This window comes from Scaptodrosophila lebanonensis, unplaced genomic scaffold, assembly GCF_003285725.1.
Source record: "Scaptodrosophila lebanonensis strain 11010-0011.00,11010-0021.00 unplaced genomic scaffold, SlebRS2 tig00000118-arrow-arrow-pilon, whole genome shotgun sequence".
In the NCBI taxonomy this organism is placed as follows: domain Eukaryota; kingdom Metazoa; phylum Arthropoda; class Insecta; order Diptera; family Drosophilidae; genus Scaptodrosophila; species Scaptodrosophila lebanonensis.
The window spans coordinates 1724898-1739443 of NW_022060578.1; the positions used below are offsets into that span (position 1 = coordinate 1724898).

Genomic DNA, 14546 nt, shown 5'->3' on the forward strand with positions numbered 1-14546 from the left:
CTAAAGTCCCGGAGCAGAAGGGAAACCAAAGCAAGCATGTTGAAGGGAGCCGGCAACAAAATGCCAAAACCGGCTCAAGGTAGGGAGGGCCACGCGGCTACATGACACCAAAGTAGCCACAACTCCACCCAAATTCCACAGGCGTCCCTCAGCCGACAATATGAGTAGGTGTGTTTGATAAAAAAATATAAATTCATTGTTGGTCTGCCGCACCCCTGTCGCGGTCGAATCTGACCCTGAGCCGATGGCTAGCCGGCGTAACGACAGGGGATGCACTGGCAAAGGCGGACATAACAAACAAACTTAAAAGAATAAACGCACCAAGTTCATTGGCGTGGCCACTTTATTGCAATGCACCTGCAACTGACCAATGTGGCAATACCGTCAGCGTTACCAGTTTCCAAAAAAAAACTCGCGTTGCCAACTACAATAAGCGCACTGATTGGACGACACTTTACTGAAAAAGTTATCTTGTCTGTTTTTGTGTTGGTTTCTTTATTTATATAATACTTCAATTTAATTTATTTTACTACCCATGCATTTGGGGTGCACCAACGTTTGAGTTACAGACAGCAGCCATTGCACTGACGGTTTCAAGTGAAATCACTGTCTTCGTAGTAGTGAAAGCATCAGCCTGAAAAGGGGTGGTGTGCTCCCTACGTGCAGTCGTTGCCTTTAGAATTCACGGAAAACAATGGATATTTATTGACACAAAAGCAGGCAAAGTGCTGGAGACTGATGTTCTGTGGGATTACCATAAAGGAGCGGCGAACGGGAAATGTGAATTAATACCTTGGTATTGGAATTCTGTAAATGCGTGCCGCGGTAGGACTGATGCTGTCCCATGGTAGCGTGGAGCCCGTAATGTCACGTCCAGACTATGAGCAGACGGCACTACATCACGGCTGCCTTTTAGTGCTGCTACGGGGCGTGGGGCCGTCAAAGCCACGCACATTGCAGCGTGCGTTCGAAAAAGTGCGACGTGTCAACAATATCAAAGTAAATGGTATGTGTGGATTGGATCGTTATAAAGAAAACTTTCACTTAAAATTCTGTGATCTGTTATAGATTCAAGCGGCGCAACGCGTTCAGTGTGGGTTCGCTATATACATGATCACCCAGTGGAACACAACGACTGGGGTGATTTTCAAAGTCATCGACGGGTGCTGGGTCTAATCACGATTGGAAAGTTTGAGAATCAAACGGAGCTCAATGAGCTGTGTCGTCAGCACGAGTCGCTTAAGGTCCGCTATGGCAGCACTTTGTACGAAACTCGTGCCATATTTGTTGGCCCCGAAGCGGATGCGTCAAATCATACTGATGGTGTTGATGGTACTGTAAACGCTCACGCGCAACAACAAGAGCTGGAGACAATTGGCGAACACTGTAACGATGTTTCGACACCAACCAAGCCGCGCCTGCAAGATGAATACACAACGCCATCGAATTTCAAGGCGCAGGCGTTTTTTTATCGTGAGCAGGACAGCTGTGCAGATCTCGAACCGCGCATATGTGACTTTGTAAATGCACTTTTTTGGGTGCTAGAATCCCGTCGCTTGGAGCGCGCAAGGGAAAAACCTGATAAAGTCAGTTTGTTGTTGGCGCCCTTCGAGAAACGTGACTTTGTCGGTCTGGACATGGAGTCGCGCAATAATCGGAAACGCTGCGTAGGTCGGGTGATGAAAAACTTGGCGGATTTGTCACTACAAGCGGGTTTGGTGGAGGACTCTCTGAGCTTATACCACAATGCCAACGAAACTCTGCGCTCTGTGGGTGACTCGTTGTGGGTTGGCGCTTGCGAAGAGGGGTTATGTTCTGCCTCGGCCATGCTCTTATATCCACAACTACATGAGATGGAGACACTGCATCGGAATGCATCGCTGCAGGAAGCGGGTAAGCTTTTATTTCTTCTGTGTAAAGGGGATTTTAGTTCTTTATGCTGGTCACAGGCACCTCACCGTTGCGTAATATGTCGGAAAAATGGAGGGCCAGCGATGCAACTAAAAAAGTAAACACTCCCGATGCCAACAATATCAGCAACAATATGCTCAACAATGTTGCGGACACACGCATCACATCCAATTCATCTTCCTGCTCATCAGTATCTTCCATATTGACTACAAATTCATCTGCATCAGGCACCCCGACCACATCCTCATCCTCAACATCGACCATATCGGCGGCTACCTTTGGACATCAACAGCGCAATGGGGAACTACCAGGCAATATACTCAAAGCGGAGGAGATTACAAACTATTATCGAAAGGCAATAATTAATTATAGCAAGTATCGACATGCGGCCATCATTGAAACGGAGGCGGCTCTAAAAGCCACACGCGTTTGCATTGAACAGAATCGTCCATTAGATGTGGCCATGTTTCTGCAAAATATTCTCTATATAAACCTTAGCATGACGGAGGCCGAGCGTGTCAAGCGTTTCGAGATTATTACGGAACTCTATCAGCAAATAGGCTATCAACGCAAGGCCGCATTCTTTCAACGTTTGGCGGCACTAAAGCATGTTCAACAGGGAAGCCAGGCACCCGACTGGAATCAAAGCTACCGCCTGATGTTGTGCAGCTTCACGGGGTATTTACTTTCACTCGATCCCCTGGAGGTGCTCGAAAATGCAGCTGGTTGGCCCGCATTGCAAATTGATTTGGTGCAGAGTCTGATAACAGCGGCGCGTCGTTTGGGACATTCAGCTTTGGCCACGCGACACATGACGTTTTTGTTGCAGACGCAATGGGATAACATGTCATCAACGGAGCAAAGCGAAATGGCTGTACAACTGCAGGTGAGTTTGCAATTAATAAGCAAATAATACACAAGTTAATCCCTATACATGTGTAATGCAGAACTTAAGCGCGCAATGTGAAGGCTCGCCTGTGCCGCTAGTGCTGGAGAACGGGACTGTGATACCACCCGCCAATCTTACAGATTTACCCTACTGCATGGAGCTGCAGGTCAAAGATTTGCCCGCGCATTTGCGACCGCAGCGAATAAAGATTGCCAAAGCCGATAGCGGTCCATTTTTGTTTACGCCCATACACCTTAATTCCTTGGATAGAAGGGACAAAAAAAAGGAGAAGAATAAAATTGGTAATTACAATCAAACAATGTTGGACATTTAGAAATACTTCATTCAAATTAAAAGTATTTCTTTTGCTATTGAGAGTTAAATGTTGAAGTGTTTATGCTTTTAACATACATTCATACATATGTATATATTTGTTATTTTTCTCTTTCCCAGCGTTCCATTGGGTGCAAAACGACCTCAGTGAAGTTAGCGTGCGCTTGCGCAATCCATTGCCTTTCGAATTGATCATCACGGACATGCGCCTGCTTACCAATGGAGTTGTGTTCGAATCATTGCCACAGACTATAATATTACAACCGCATGTGCCAACAAATGTGTCGCTGCATGGTACGCCGATTGAGACTGGACAGCTCGATCTCCAAGGCTATAGCACACACACATTGGGGGTGAAATCTAATTGCAGACTCAAGCATATGCGCGGACGCAGTTTTCCGCCAAACTTTTTAGTTGATGTTATACCCGCACTGCCGCGCATTGATGTAAAGACATCGTTGCCCCAAACGGCAACATTTAGTAACATGAATAGTGCTGATATTGTTGTGACCTCGGCCAGTTTGACACTTTACAATGGTGAATCGGCTAGTTGCACCATAACCATTACCAATGAGAGCAGCACACTGCAAGTAGAGCATTTCGAGCTCAACATAAATTCCAATGTCGATCAGGAGGTGCAAAAGAAAATCTTTCGAATTGATGAAAAGGATTTGCAGGTTAGTGAGTTAAAACGATTTAAAGAAGTATCTTCGTCTTCGCCTTTATTGATTGGATTTTATGTCTTGTCATCCAAGGCCACAGTTTTAGAACTATCGAGATGAAACTTGAACCAAGGCTTTTTGGTTGTAAGACACAATGAAGGGTGCAGACGAAGATAATGTACTCTTAGCACGATAATACAAAAAATCTAATTTTAGGACAAACTTCCTATAGCGCCGTTAGCATCGATTAGTTTTGTGGTGCACATATATGCTGAGGCTGATTTCGTGTGTCCAATACCAGCCGCTTCGCTACATTCCACTGCTGCCGGTGGGGGAGAATATGGCCCCAGTTCACTAACGCATTACTCCTCAAACTTGTCCACATCGGGTCATGCCAGCTTACCCTCGCGTGTTAGTTCACCTCAGCATCGTCGTATTGACCCACAATGTGCCAGTTTTCGTTCCACCATGTCCGCAGCTCAGCACTCTCTGGCAACATTAAGTCTACAGCCAGCAAGTGGAACGGGCCCTCCAAGCATTGGCTCACAATATACACAACATATTGAGGCACAGTTGCGGATCAAATACTCTGGCGGCGAGGCCTTGACTGCGGGCTACTGTCGCCAGTGTGCGGTGTCATTCAATTTGGAGCTATTACCGAGTGCGCAAATAACCAGTTGGGATGTGCTACCTGCAGAGATGTAAGTAAAGAAATGGATGTAAATCTAGTAATCTTGAATGAGCCCCGAAATCGTGTGAGCCATAACAACTAGGGACCCAAAAGTTTCCCATACGCAGTTTATTAAAAACTAACTACGACCTGAATTTTTGTGGAAACAGTCATAAAGTCACTAAGCACTAAACAAAATTTTGTAATATATCTCGAAGTTTTTGTAAAATCGATGCACTATATCATATATCGGTGAAGTATAGTATTATTGTATTATAATATCGCAACCAAATCTCATATTTGGAATATACATTATTTTTTGCAGCGCATCGCAATTCTATTTAGTTCTGGATATTTCTAATCTTACCGCTCAAGAAATGTCGCTCAACTACACGCATAATAAAAATATACTCATCGAGGCTAAAGAAAGCTGTCGCGTGCCAATCCCTGTGGATCGTTGTTCGCTGGAACAAGTGTGTGCGGCACGCGCAGCTGAGTATGCTGAGAATATGGAGCGTGGTAAGTTGATAGTACCATATATGTATGTATATTGATGTAAATCGGTTTTCTTTAACAACACATTTCTTTCAAACAGAGCTTTGTTTTCGTACCCAGTTGCTTTCCTTTAGTGATGCGCTTAGCAAATTGTGCTCGACCCACATAGCGGAGCGTGTCAAAATAAATTGGCTCTTGACCGGCACCGATATTCAAGGTATTGCCTCATTGCGGGGCATTGTGCTGACTCAGGCCATGATTGATCTGACCACCGTATCGCCATTACAATGGTGTATGTATATATATGTATATCTATAGCGTATTTTCTTACTAAATGTAAGTCCCACCCTCAGTCATTAGCTTTCAAGATACCCCCGTGCAGCAGCATGGTGAAGTGGTTTGTGTAGTGGGTCAACACTCCATGTTGAGCATAAAATTGTGCAATCAGTCGCTGCAGCCATTGACTAACCTGGAGCTCACCATCAAGTTTTATCAAGATTATTTGAATGGCATTGAGAACTATAATCTGGAGACACGGGTGGCTATATCTGGACCAAATATGTAAGTGTAAAAAGTGTTTGTTCTACTTCCCAATGTAAAGTATATAGTAAATAGAACGCGATATGCTGGAGATTTATATATTTATACATTTAAAGAGCTTCAGTTTAAGCTTTTTGTTAAAGTTAGAAGGGGAAAAATTCAATAATACACCTACATATATGTAATGGTATGTAGAGTAATTAAAACAGCAACGTAAGTGATGATTTGGAATCTTTAAAGAAATTTGTTACATTGCCTGTTTTTTTTGCAAGATTCTTAAGGGAAATATTCGACTACTACTACTTGTGCTATTTAACCATTACTTTAAAACTATTAACTTTTTTTAATTTGCAGAATTTCCATACCGATTTTAGAGAAGCATGAGCAAACGCAGCACATCTGCTCTGTGATATTCTTTACGCCTGGACGCTTCAAGACGAGCATTGAATGCGTCAGCAGACCGCAGATATCTACAAACGCAACAAATGACGCAGCATTACTAACACGTTCTTGTCCAGGCGCCACTAATTTAGGTCAATTAGAAACGTTGGCGTCATCTCAACAGCCACATCTAAACATAATGTTGGAGTCTAGCTATGACGAACAGCAGACTCATGTGTGGAAATTTATACCACCTATTGAGGTGACCGTTGTTGAGCAGCAGTAATTGTTAATGTCTATAGTTAAATGTTGTTGTATTAATGTGTATGTAACAAGCTGTTGTAAATACTTATCCATTTATAGCATATTTCAATAGCAGTGGAATAACCAAATGCATATGTATATATATATGTAAACTTAACTTTATGGCAAAATGAAAAGCAATGGTTTTAAATATAAGCTACATTATGTGTGTATGTGTATTATTAAGCTCAAAATGATGTTATAATGCTTTATATATTGAGAAAATCGCCATAATATATATATATACATATATATACAAAATGCAGCAGGCATTTACTGTATTAAAACAGAAATGGAGTCGTGCGGGCCCGACTCTTAGAAACTCAACAGCCACTTCAAAAAAATGTATTTTAATAAATTAAAATTAATTAGATACAAATAATAAAAATCATATACCGTCAATCGAGCTTTTGTCTGGTGCTTATATGTATAGTAACTGGACTATAACTTTAGAATTGACCTTCTATCACGATGACCCCTAACGTTAGGACACGAGCATTTGCTGGATGTAAATGTCATATTTGGTAGCACCATTTCAAGAATTGGTTATATTCATTCGCCCTAATTTAGTACACCGTTGTGCAAAGGGTAATAATAATATAAGCCTAATTATCATCAATGCAAAGGAACATTTTTTAATTATAGAGATTTTATATCTCTCTTTATTAGTTATGGAGATCTTCGATTTGCAGCTTTGTGCAATCCATATATGTTTTTGGGAAATGCAATTTCTGTACATATAGATACTTATGTATGCATTGTATACAACATTTGGTACACAAAATTCAAATATACTAAAGAAAAAAAATCCTCAAAAATATTTTTACAAAAATGTACATACTAATACATCCTGTGTGGCATTTATCCCAATCGACGAATATCGTCCATAGTGTAGCCACTTTTATGTAGCAAAATGCAGGATAAAATATAGAAGTAGTAACCGCCCGGTATAATCATCAAAGACCCAATTACGCTCATTGCTAAAATGCGGTCGTTACTCTCCCTTTCCCCGTTCATATCAGTGAACCACTCCAAGGCCGCACATCCAATGCAAATCTAAATATAGAACAAAAACAAATGGAAGTGAATGTTGTGCTTCATTTAATGAATTCTTACCGTTCCGGCAATGAACAATGTGAGTATTATAACTATTGTTTTCCAAGGTGTCACCTCTATCTCCGGGGTTACATTGCTCCATTGCTCATCAATAAATCCATCTGTTTCGGTAGCACCAACTACTTTATTGTAACCGTCAATTTTATCGCCAGCAGCGCCTGCACTGACGGCATTTTGTCGGCGGCGAGAATTGGATTTCATGGGCAGCATATATAACTCGTTTATCGATTTGGTTTCCGTGAAAAAGACTGCGGCTATTTGCTTAATTAATTATACATCTAAATACTGTTTTTGTATATTGCAAATAAAATGTTATAACAAGTGTGGGATAACTAAAACATGGCCATAAAGAACAGCTGTTTGAAATGTTTCTATGTTTCAGCATTTTCCAGCACTGAAATGGTAGAAGCTGTTATTTTAAATGAACTCAACTCTTATAGAAAGCACGGTGCATCAACTTTCTTTAAGAACTTCTGCATATTTGAATACGTTTATGAGCCCGATGTTCTTATAAATCTTCATCTCGAAATACTTTGAACTAGTGCAAATATATATCGTTCATGCATACATATATATGTCAATGCACAACCATACAAAAATACTTGTAAAATTACACCCATTTCATAAATAAATAAATTTATTAAAAATATCACTTGTGGAAAAACAATTACATAATTATAAATAAGTCTAAGTCACCATATCTATGTAGTGTATAGGATGTTTAATGCTTTTTCTTTCTTACATTCGCCTTTGTTGTACGCTGCATTGCACCATTGAGATTATTGATCTGTATAAATGGCGAAGATTCTGAAATTAGTTGAAGCTCGAAATGGTTTCAAAATGTCACTAGTACATAGGTGTCAGAAAATTCGATAAATCTTTCATAGACATCAGTTGTCCCTATCTTAAGTATCATCATACAATATATAGGTGTGAAATTAAATCTATTTTAATTTTACCATCAGTTTAGATGTGGCTCCATATGCATTTTTGAAATTTCTCCCAAGATCAAGATATAGTCACATTTTCTTTCAAGAATTTTGATCTGTATAAATGGCGAAGATTCAGAAATTAGTTGAAGCTCGAAATGGTTTCGAAATATCACTAGTACATAGGTGTCAGAAAATTCGATAAATCATTCATAGGCATCAGTTGTCCCTATCTTAAGTATCCTCATACAATATATAGTGTGAAATTAAAGCTATTTTAATTCTTACCATCAGTTTAGATGTGGCTCCATATGCATTTATGAAATTGCTCCCAAGATCAAGATATAGTCTGTTTTTCTCTCAAGAATTTTGATCTGTAAAAATGGAGAAGATTCAGAAATTAGTTTCAGTTCGAAATGGTTTCGAAATGTCACTAGTACATAGGTGTCAGAAAATTCGATAAATCATTCATAGACATCAGTTGTCCCTATCTTAGTATCCTCATACAATATATACATAGGTGTGAAATTAAAGCTATTTTAATTCTTACCATCAGTTTAGATGTGGCTCGATATGCATTTTTGAAATTTCTCCCAAGATCAAGATATAGTCACATTTTCTCTCAAGAATTTTGATCTGTAAAAATGGTGAAGATTCAGAAATTAGTTGCAGCTCGAAATGGTTTCGGAATATCACTAGTACATACATATGTAGGTGTCAGAAAATTTGATAAATCATTCATAGGCATCAGTTGTCCCTATCTTAAGTATCATCATACAATATATAGGTGTGAAATTAAATCTATTTTAATTCTTACCATCAGTTTAGATGTGGCTCGATATGCATTTTTGAAATTTCTCCCAAGATCAAGATATAGTCACATTTTCTCTCAAGAATTTTGATCTGTAAAAATGGTGAAGATTCAGAAATTAGTTGCAGCTCGAAATGGTTTCGGAATATCACTAGTACATACATATGTAGGTGTCAGAAAATTTGATAAATCATTCATAGGCATCAGTTGTCCCTATCTTAAGTATCATCATACAATATATAGGTGTGAAATTAAATCTATTTTAATTCTTACCATCAGTTTAGATGTGGCTCCATATGCATTTTTGAAATTTCTCCCAAGATCAAGATATAGTCACATTTTCTCTCAAGAATTTTGATCTGTAAAAATGGAGAAGATTTAGAAATTAGTTGCAGCTCGAAATGGTTTCGAAATATCACTAGTACATAGGTGTCAGAAAATTCGATAAATCATTCATAGACATAAGCTGTCCCTATCTTAGTATCCTCATACAATATATGGGTGCGCAATTAAGTCTATTTTAATTCTTACCAATTCTTAAATTGGGGTTTAGGGCAACATCCCCGGGTTGGCGTAATGAACAAAACATGCCTGTTTCCGTCTAACTTATAGCGAACACGTGCGACTTGTTTCTAGGGATGTACAAAAACATCGATGCAATGTTTTACACACAATATATCGATGTTTTCTGATTTCTTGTGAGATGCATCGGCGATTTTATTTGTAAATTACATTTATAGTATCCCGCAAAAGGCAAGTTCTGCTGGTCATGGAATTGTTAATGAAAAGACTAAGGTAATTTTTGGTATAACTTTTTAAGTTTTCGTGTAGTCGTATGAAAACAAATTTTAAATTATAAACTACGCATCGGCAATTTGAAACAACCATCGATATACATTGCCGTTTTTTCTTATGTATCTCGGCTAGTTTCTGAAAAATTATCTTCTTCTTTTTTGGCCATTCATAGTGAATTGTCTTTTTTTTGTACATGATGTAAACGTACATTTTAATACCAGTGTGTGCATATGGCGGTAACGGGAAAAGTTGCCCCTCTAATTTTCAAAACTTTGTACTTTATTGAAGCTACATATATACAAATTATTTATACATATATGTATTTATATATTGCGGATTGGACTGCGTGTGATAAAACTTCATATTCCTGCATTGCTTTGCACCTATTCGTATGCGAAGTTCGTATTGCTTATAGTACATATTGGGTAATGAATTTGTCCTTTTCCTGTTAACTATTTTTCGGATAATTAAAAAAAATTGAGAGTCAATTATAATTTTTACACTTCGCGCACTCCAATATATGGCAGTCCAATATCCTTATCGCACACAACAACTTCAATTCCAACAAATTATAGTCTTCAAGTTTCTTTACAAAAATGTCTATACTATTATTGTTGTTCAGTGCAATGCTCAGTTTGTGGCTGCTCTGTTTCTACAGCCAGCGCCTCCTGCTGCTGTTGAAGTTTCAAACGCTTTTTGGCCTGTATGTCGGCTAGAGTTTGCTCAATCGACCGCAAGTCTTTCTTGTTCTTACTGGGGACAAATCCATAGCTTTGGTTGGTTTCTGTTTTGCGTGCCGCTTGCAGTGCAGCCGATTCGCCAATCAAGTGTGCATATTTTGCTTTGTAGTTGGTCGTTGGCTTCACATCCGCAGCTTCTGCTGCACCTTCTGCTGCCAATGGTGCTACTGTTCGTTTATTGCTTTGCTCTGTTTCCAAGCGCTCCCTTCGGCGCTCGGCATATTCTTTGGCAATGTCCTCGTTCCAGCCGTCACCATTTCGGCGAGCTGTCACCTCATCCTCGCTGGGTGCGTGTTCTTTTTTGTACACCACCGAATGGCGGTCCACATCTTCGCGACCAAAACTCATGGCAATGAAGCCGCCATTCTCTGCTATCTCGTGTATGACTGAGCGATGCACCTTATCCAATGGCTGGAACTCTAGATAGGTGCGATCATCCTTAGAAAAGCGTCCCATTCGCTCTTCTACATATTTTCGAAACCTCAGAAGCTCCTCTTTCTGTTTGTTTTGCATGCGCTCCATCATCTCGCGCTGCTTTTTGATCAGCGTCTTTTGTTGTTCATTAGTTGCAGGCGGCGCATCCATTGAATTGAGTATTGAGTCAAGTAAATCCATTTTTTGGTGTTTGTGTAGTTAAGTGCACTGGTGCAGGTTTTTACTGATTTGTTTAAAACCTTTTTCCTGCGCCCCGCAGAAAAAAAGTTTGTTGTTGCAGTGCAAGCAATGAACTGAATTGTTAAATCATTGTACTAACCGCAAAGCATAAGCTGCGGACGTCAATTTGTTGCTAAATTTTCTAAATTAATCAGTTTAATTTAATGTGGTGCCTGGGCACCAAAATCTCTTTAAAAATGCCAACCTGCATGAAAATTACGTTTCGGCATTTCTACGCACTTGCAGCAGCTGACTTACCATTATTTTTTATCAAGTTGACATGAACAGTCAGCTGATCAGTGTGTACACATAACTTGCAGGATATGTGTGAGATAAAAACGATAGCAAACACCCTTTGGGAACTACGGAATGTAAGCAAACGGAAATTTTTATTTTAAATTATTTTACGTTTGAAAATATTAAAATACATTTGGATACATGGATACATTTGGAATATGGATTTAATTTGCAAAAAATATTTTAAAATATCTAAAAATTTAAGAGATCTCCAAACATGCACGGTTCACCAAATGAGAGGAAATAATTTTCTTTCAGTGCTTGAAATTGAAAACAAAAAATATAGAACAGAGTTTTAGGGAAATCCACACGTGCCATATATGAGAATTTGAGAAATGATAGAAGCAACTATTCCCTTTTATTCGATATATATAAGTACATACATAAGAAGGTACCTTTGAAAGTACATACATACATATATCGCGTATGTTATGGATATTTAAATATTTTCAAATATATCAAATGCAATTTTGAAATATAGTTCATGGTCATTTTGTCAAACGGACTCAACCAACACAAACTATACTCTGTTAAGAGAATTAAAAACAAAAAATGAGTATTGTTCCGTCCGCTGTTTCAAAATCGTTGCTAACTACGAGTTGCCAATTTGACGCATATGCATGCAGGCGCAGTAATGCACTCCACATATTATAAATTACCAATTGGTGAGAAAAAAACAAAGCAACAACCGTTACTGTCATTATCACGTGGTGATCTTAAATATGGAATCACAACGTCGTACCTTAGTTCATTGGTTCCGCAAAGGACTTCGTGTGCACGACAATCCTGCTCTGGAGCGTGTTTTTTCAACTGCTCGAGCTTCTCCAGAGAAGTTCTACGTGCGACCAATCTTTATACTTGATCCGGGAATCTTGGATTGGATGCAAATCGGTGCCAATCGCTGGCGTTTTCTTCAACAGACTCTGGCTGATCTAGACAAGCAATTGCGTCAGTTGAAGTCGCGACTGTATGTGGTGCGCGGCAAGCCAATTGAAGTTTTTCCTCAACTCTTTAAGCGCTGGCAGGTGGAGCTGTTAACCTTTGAATCTGACATAGAGACTTACGCACAACAACGCGATGCATCGGTGCAGAAATTGGCACGGACTGCAGATGTAAAAGTAGACATCCACTGCTCCCATACGATCTACAATCCGGAAGTGGTCATAGCTAAAAATCTTGGCAAAGCGCCAATAACATACCAAAAATTTCTTAGCATTGTAGATCAGTTAAAAATACCGGCTGTGCTGGAGCGACCTAAAGTATTAACAATGAATATGAAACCGCCAGCAGACGAGCTTGAATTAGAAGATGCTAATGTATACGACTGTCCCACTCTTGAGGAGCTTGTCAAACGACCCGAGGAGCTAGGAGTCAACAAGTTTGCAGGTGGTAAGTTTAAGGAGTATCCTCAAAACGATTTAGTCTGATTTTTTTGGAATGCAGGAGAAACGGAGGCGTTGAGACGCATGGCCGACTCTCTAGGCGATGAGCTTTGGGTTGCGAATTTCGAGAAGCCTAAGACAGCACCTAATTCGCTGGAACCTAGTACCACGGTGTTAAGCCCGTATTTAAAGTTTGGCTGCCTCAGTTCTCGGGTGCTGCATAAGCGACTGAGGGAAATTCTGGCCAGGCAACCAAAGCATTCCAAGCCACCTGTATCGCTCATTGGACAGCTTATGTGGCGAGAGTTTTACTATACGGTTGCTGCAGCTGATCCTAATTTTGACCGAATGTTGGGTAATGCCTATTCATTGCAAATCCCCTGGCAAGAGAAACCAGAGCACCTGGAGGCATGGACTCACGGACGCACTGGTTATCCATTCATTGATGCGATAATGCGTCAGTTGCGGCAAGAGGGTTGGATACATCACTTGGCACGACATGCGGTCGCGTGCTTTCTGACGCGAGGCGATTTATGGATAAGCTGGGAGGAGGGCCAACGAGTCTTTGAGCAGCTACTACTCGACCAGGACTGGGCACTAAACGCTGGCAACTGGATGTGGCTTTCAGCCTCTGCTTTCTTTCATCAATACTTTCGCGTCTATAGCCCAGTGGCGTTTGGCAAGAAAACTGATCCCTCGGGCGACTATATACGCAAATATGTGCCGGAATTGGCGAAATATCCATCAGGCTGCATCTACGAACCCTGGAAGGCAACTTTGAGCGCGCAAAGAGAATACGGCTGTGTGCTAGGGGAAGATTATCCTCATCGAATTGTTAATCATGATGTGGTGCACAAAGAGAATATTAAACGCATGAGCGCGGCCTATAAAGTAAATCGGCAAGTGCGTACGGGGAAAATGGAGGACGAGGAGGACGAACAGGAGCAGATCAGCACAGGCAAACGGAAGGCACGCGCCGTGGGAACTTCAGCCAAAAGCAAGCGCATTAAAAATGTTGCATAAATTTTGAATAAGATGAAGGCAATTTTACTTCATTCGTACATCTACAACATAAATATGTACATACATACAATTTTGAATAAGATGAAGTTATTCTACTTCTCTTGTACCTCCACACATATGTACATGTATAGATACATATGTACCGATGTTTATATGCCCATCGACCATTACGTTTTTAATTGCGCTGGTCGACGCCATTTGTTTGCCTCGGCCATAAAAGTCCATTATGGAAAAAACCTTAAGCTGCATCAACGATGGTTTTGGCCTTGGCTCGTCAATAATGTTCCGTATTACCAAGCAGAGTTGGCGTATACATATGTATATCTTACGAACCTGCCAATGATAGCTACCGAACACACACTGCATCTTGGCTTTTTTTCATGGATATCATTTGCACAGAAATCGAATTCAGAAGTTTCATTCCCCATATTCAATTTGATTGCAATATCTTTATAAATAAAATAGTTTTTGTACCAAAAGCTATTCAAATAATATCGAATCTATGTCATTTTCTTTGTGAATGAGAGGTATTATTAAACTGATATAAATGTAAATTGGATTCATGCATGTACATACAATATATCCTTTTGGATACTACAAACTTATTCCACCAAA

The 14546-nt window shown here is 39.9% G+C and overlaps 4 protein-coding genes, 1 long non-coding RNA gene and 5 other non-coding genes across 13 annotated transcripts; 2 read left to right on the plus strand and 8 right to left on the minus strand.

Moving 5' to 3' along the window:
- The first annotated feature begins 460 nt into the window (after positions 1-460).
- LOC115628577 (protein brunelleschi) lies at positions 461-6586 on the plus strand. Its single transcript, XM_030524760.1, has 10 exons — positions 461-1006; positions 1069-1893; positions 1950-2797; positions 2859-3102; positions 3254-3810; positions 4012-4496; positions 4791-4984; positions 5061-5252; positions 5314-5521; positions 5855-6586. Exons 1-10 carry the CDS (start codon positions 814-816, stop codon positions 6165-6167), a joined length of 4059 nt encoding a protein of 1352 aa, XP_030380620.1. The 5' UTR covers positions 461-813; the 3' UTR covers positions 6168-6586.
- A 286-nt stretch (positions 6587-6872) lies between these two features.
- On the minus strand, positions 6873-7573 carry LOC115628580 (transmembrane protein 230). The gene is made up of 2 exons (XM_030524764.1): positions 7301-7573; positions 6873-7240 (listed from the first exon to the last, which is right to left on the minus strand). Exons 1-2 carry the CDS (start codon positions 7508-7510, stop codon positions 7046-7048), a joined length of 405 nt encoding a protein of 134 aa, XP_030380624.1. The 5' UTR covers positions 7511-7573; the 3' UTR covers positions 6873-7045.
- Positions 7574-7919: 346 nt separating this feature from the next.
- On the minus strand, positions 7920-11502 carry LOC115628581. 3 transcript variants are annotated; one of them, XR_003995811.1, is made up of 8 exons: positions 11488-11502; positions 9314-9399; positions 9203-9257; positions 9047-9132; positions 8780-8865; positions 8518-8603; positions 8260-8345; positions 7920-8087 (listed from the first exon to the last, which is right to left on the minus strand). It is a non-coding gene; the product is annotated as an uncharacterized LOC115628581 (long non-coding RNA). The 3 variants fall into 3 exon arrangements; XR_003995809.1 differs by lacking the exons at positions 9203-9257; positions 11488-11502 and adding an exon at positions 9572-9661; XR_003995810.1 differs by lacking the exons at positions 8780-8865; positions 9203-9257; positions 11488-11502 and adding an exon at positions 9572-9661.
- On the minus strand, positions 8151-8225 carry LOC115628626. Its single transcript, XR_003995816.1, has one exon. It is a non-coding gene; the product is annotated as a small nucleolar RNA Me28S-Cm2645 (small nucleolar RNA).
- On the minus strand, positions 8409-8483 carry LOC115628627. The gene has a single exon (XR_003995817.1). It is a non-coding gene; the product is annotated as a small nucleolar RNA Me28S-Cm2645 (small nucleolar RNA).
- On the minus strand, positions 8667-8740 carry LOC115628628. Its single transcript, XR_003995818.1, has one exon. It is a non-coding gene; the product is annotated as a small nucleolar RNA Me28S-Cm2645 (small nucleolar RNA).
- On the minus strand, positions 8937-9011 carry LOC115628631. The gene has a single exon (XR_003995821.1). It is a non-coding gene; the product is annotated as a small nucleolar RNA Me28S-Cm2645 (small nucleolar RNA).
- On the minus strand, positions 9204-9278 carry LOC115628632. The gene has a single exon (XR_003995822.1). It is a non-coding gene; the product is annotated as a small nucleolar RNA Me28S-Cm2645 (small nucleolar RNA).
- Positions 10094-11368, minus strand: LOC115628579 (sperm-associated antigen 7). Its single transcript, XM_030524763.1, has one exon. The coding sequence runs from the start codon at positions 11188-11190 to the stop codon at positions 10444-10446; it is 747 nt and encodes a 248-aa protein (XP_030380623.1). The 5' UTR covers positions 11191-11368; the 3' UTR covers positions 10094-10443.
- A 633-nt stretch (positions 11503-12135) lies between the features above and the next one.
- Positions 12136-14402, plus strand: LOC115628578 (cryptochrome-2). 2 transcript variants are annotated; one of them, XM_030524762.1, is made up of 2 exons: positions 12136-12912; positions 12970-14402. In XM_030524762.1, the coding sequence occupies exons 1-2, from the start codon at positions 12249-12251 to the stop codon at positions 13929-13931; spliced, it is 1626 nt and encodes a 541-aa protein (XP_030380622.1). In that variant the 5' UTR covers positions 12136-12248; the 3' UTR covers positions 13932-14402. The 2 variants fall into 2 exon arrangements, with proteins under 2 accessions (XP_030380622.1, XP_030380621.1); XM_030524761.1 differs by having other exon boundaries at positions 12138-12915; positions 12970-14393.
- Positions 14403-14546: the final 144 nt, after the last annotated feature.

Coding starts and splice junctions, on each gene's coding strand:
- LOC115628577 (XM_030524760.1), top strand. CDS start 814: ATGCGTGCCGCGGTAGGACTGATGCTGTCCCATGGTAGCGTGGAGCCC. Junction 2,798..2,858: donor AAATGGCTGTACAACTGCAG/GTGAGTTTGCAA, acceptor TGTGTAATGCAG/AACTTAAGCGCGCAATGTGA. Junction 5,522..5,854: donor GCTATATCTGGACCAAATAT/GTAAGTGTAAAA, acceptor TTTAATTTGCAG/AATTTCCATACCGATTTTAG.
- LOC115628579 (XM_030524763.1), bottom strand. CDS start 11,190: ATGGATTTACTTGACTCAATACTCAATTCAATGGATGCGCCGCCTGCA.
- LOC115628580 (XM_030524764.1), bottom strand. CDS start 7,510: ATGCTGCCCATGAAATCCAATTCTCGCCGCCGACAAAATGCCGTCAGT. Junction 7,241..7,300: donor CATTGTTCATTGCCGGAACG/GTAAGAATTCAT, acceptor TTCTATATTTAG/ATTTGCATTGGATGTGCGGC.
- LOC115628578 (XM_030524761.1), top strand. CDS start 12,249: ATGGAATCACAACGTCGTACCTTAGTTCATTGGTTCCGCAAAGGACTT. Junction 12,916..12,969: donor AGTCAACAAGTTTGCAGGTG/GTAAGTTTAAGG, acceptor TTTGGAATGCAG/GAGAAACGGAGGCGTTGAGA.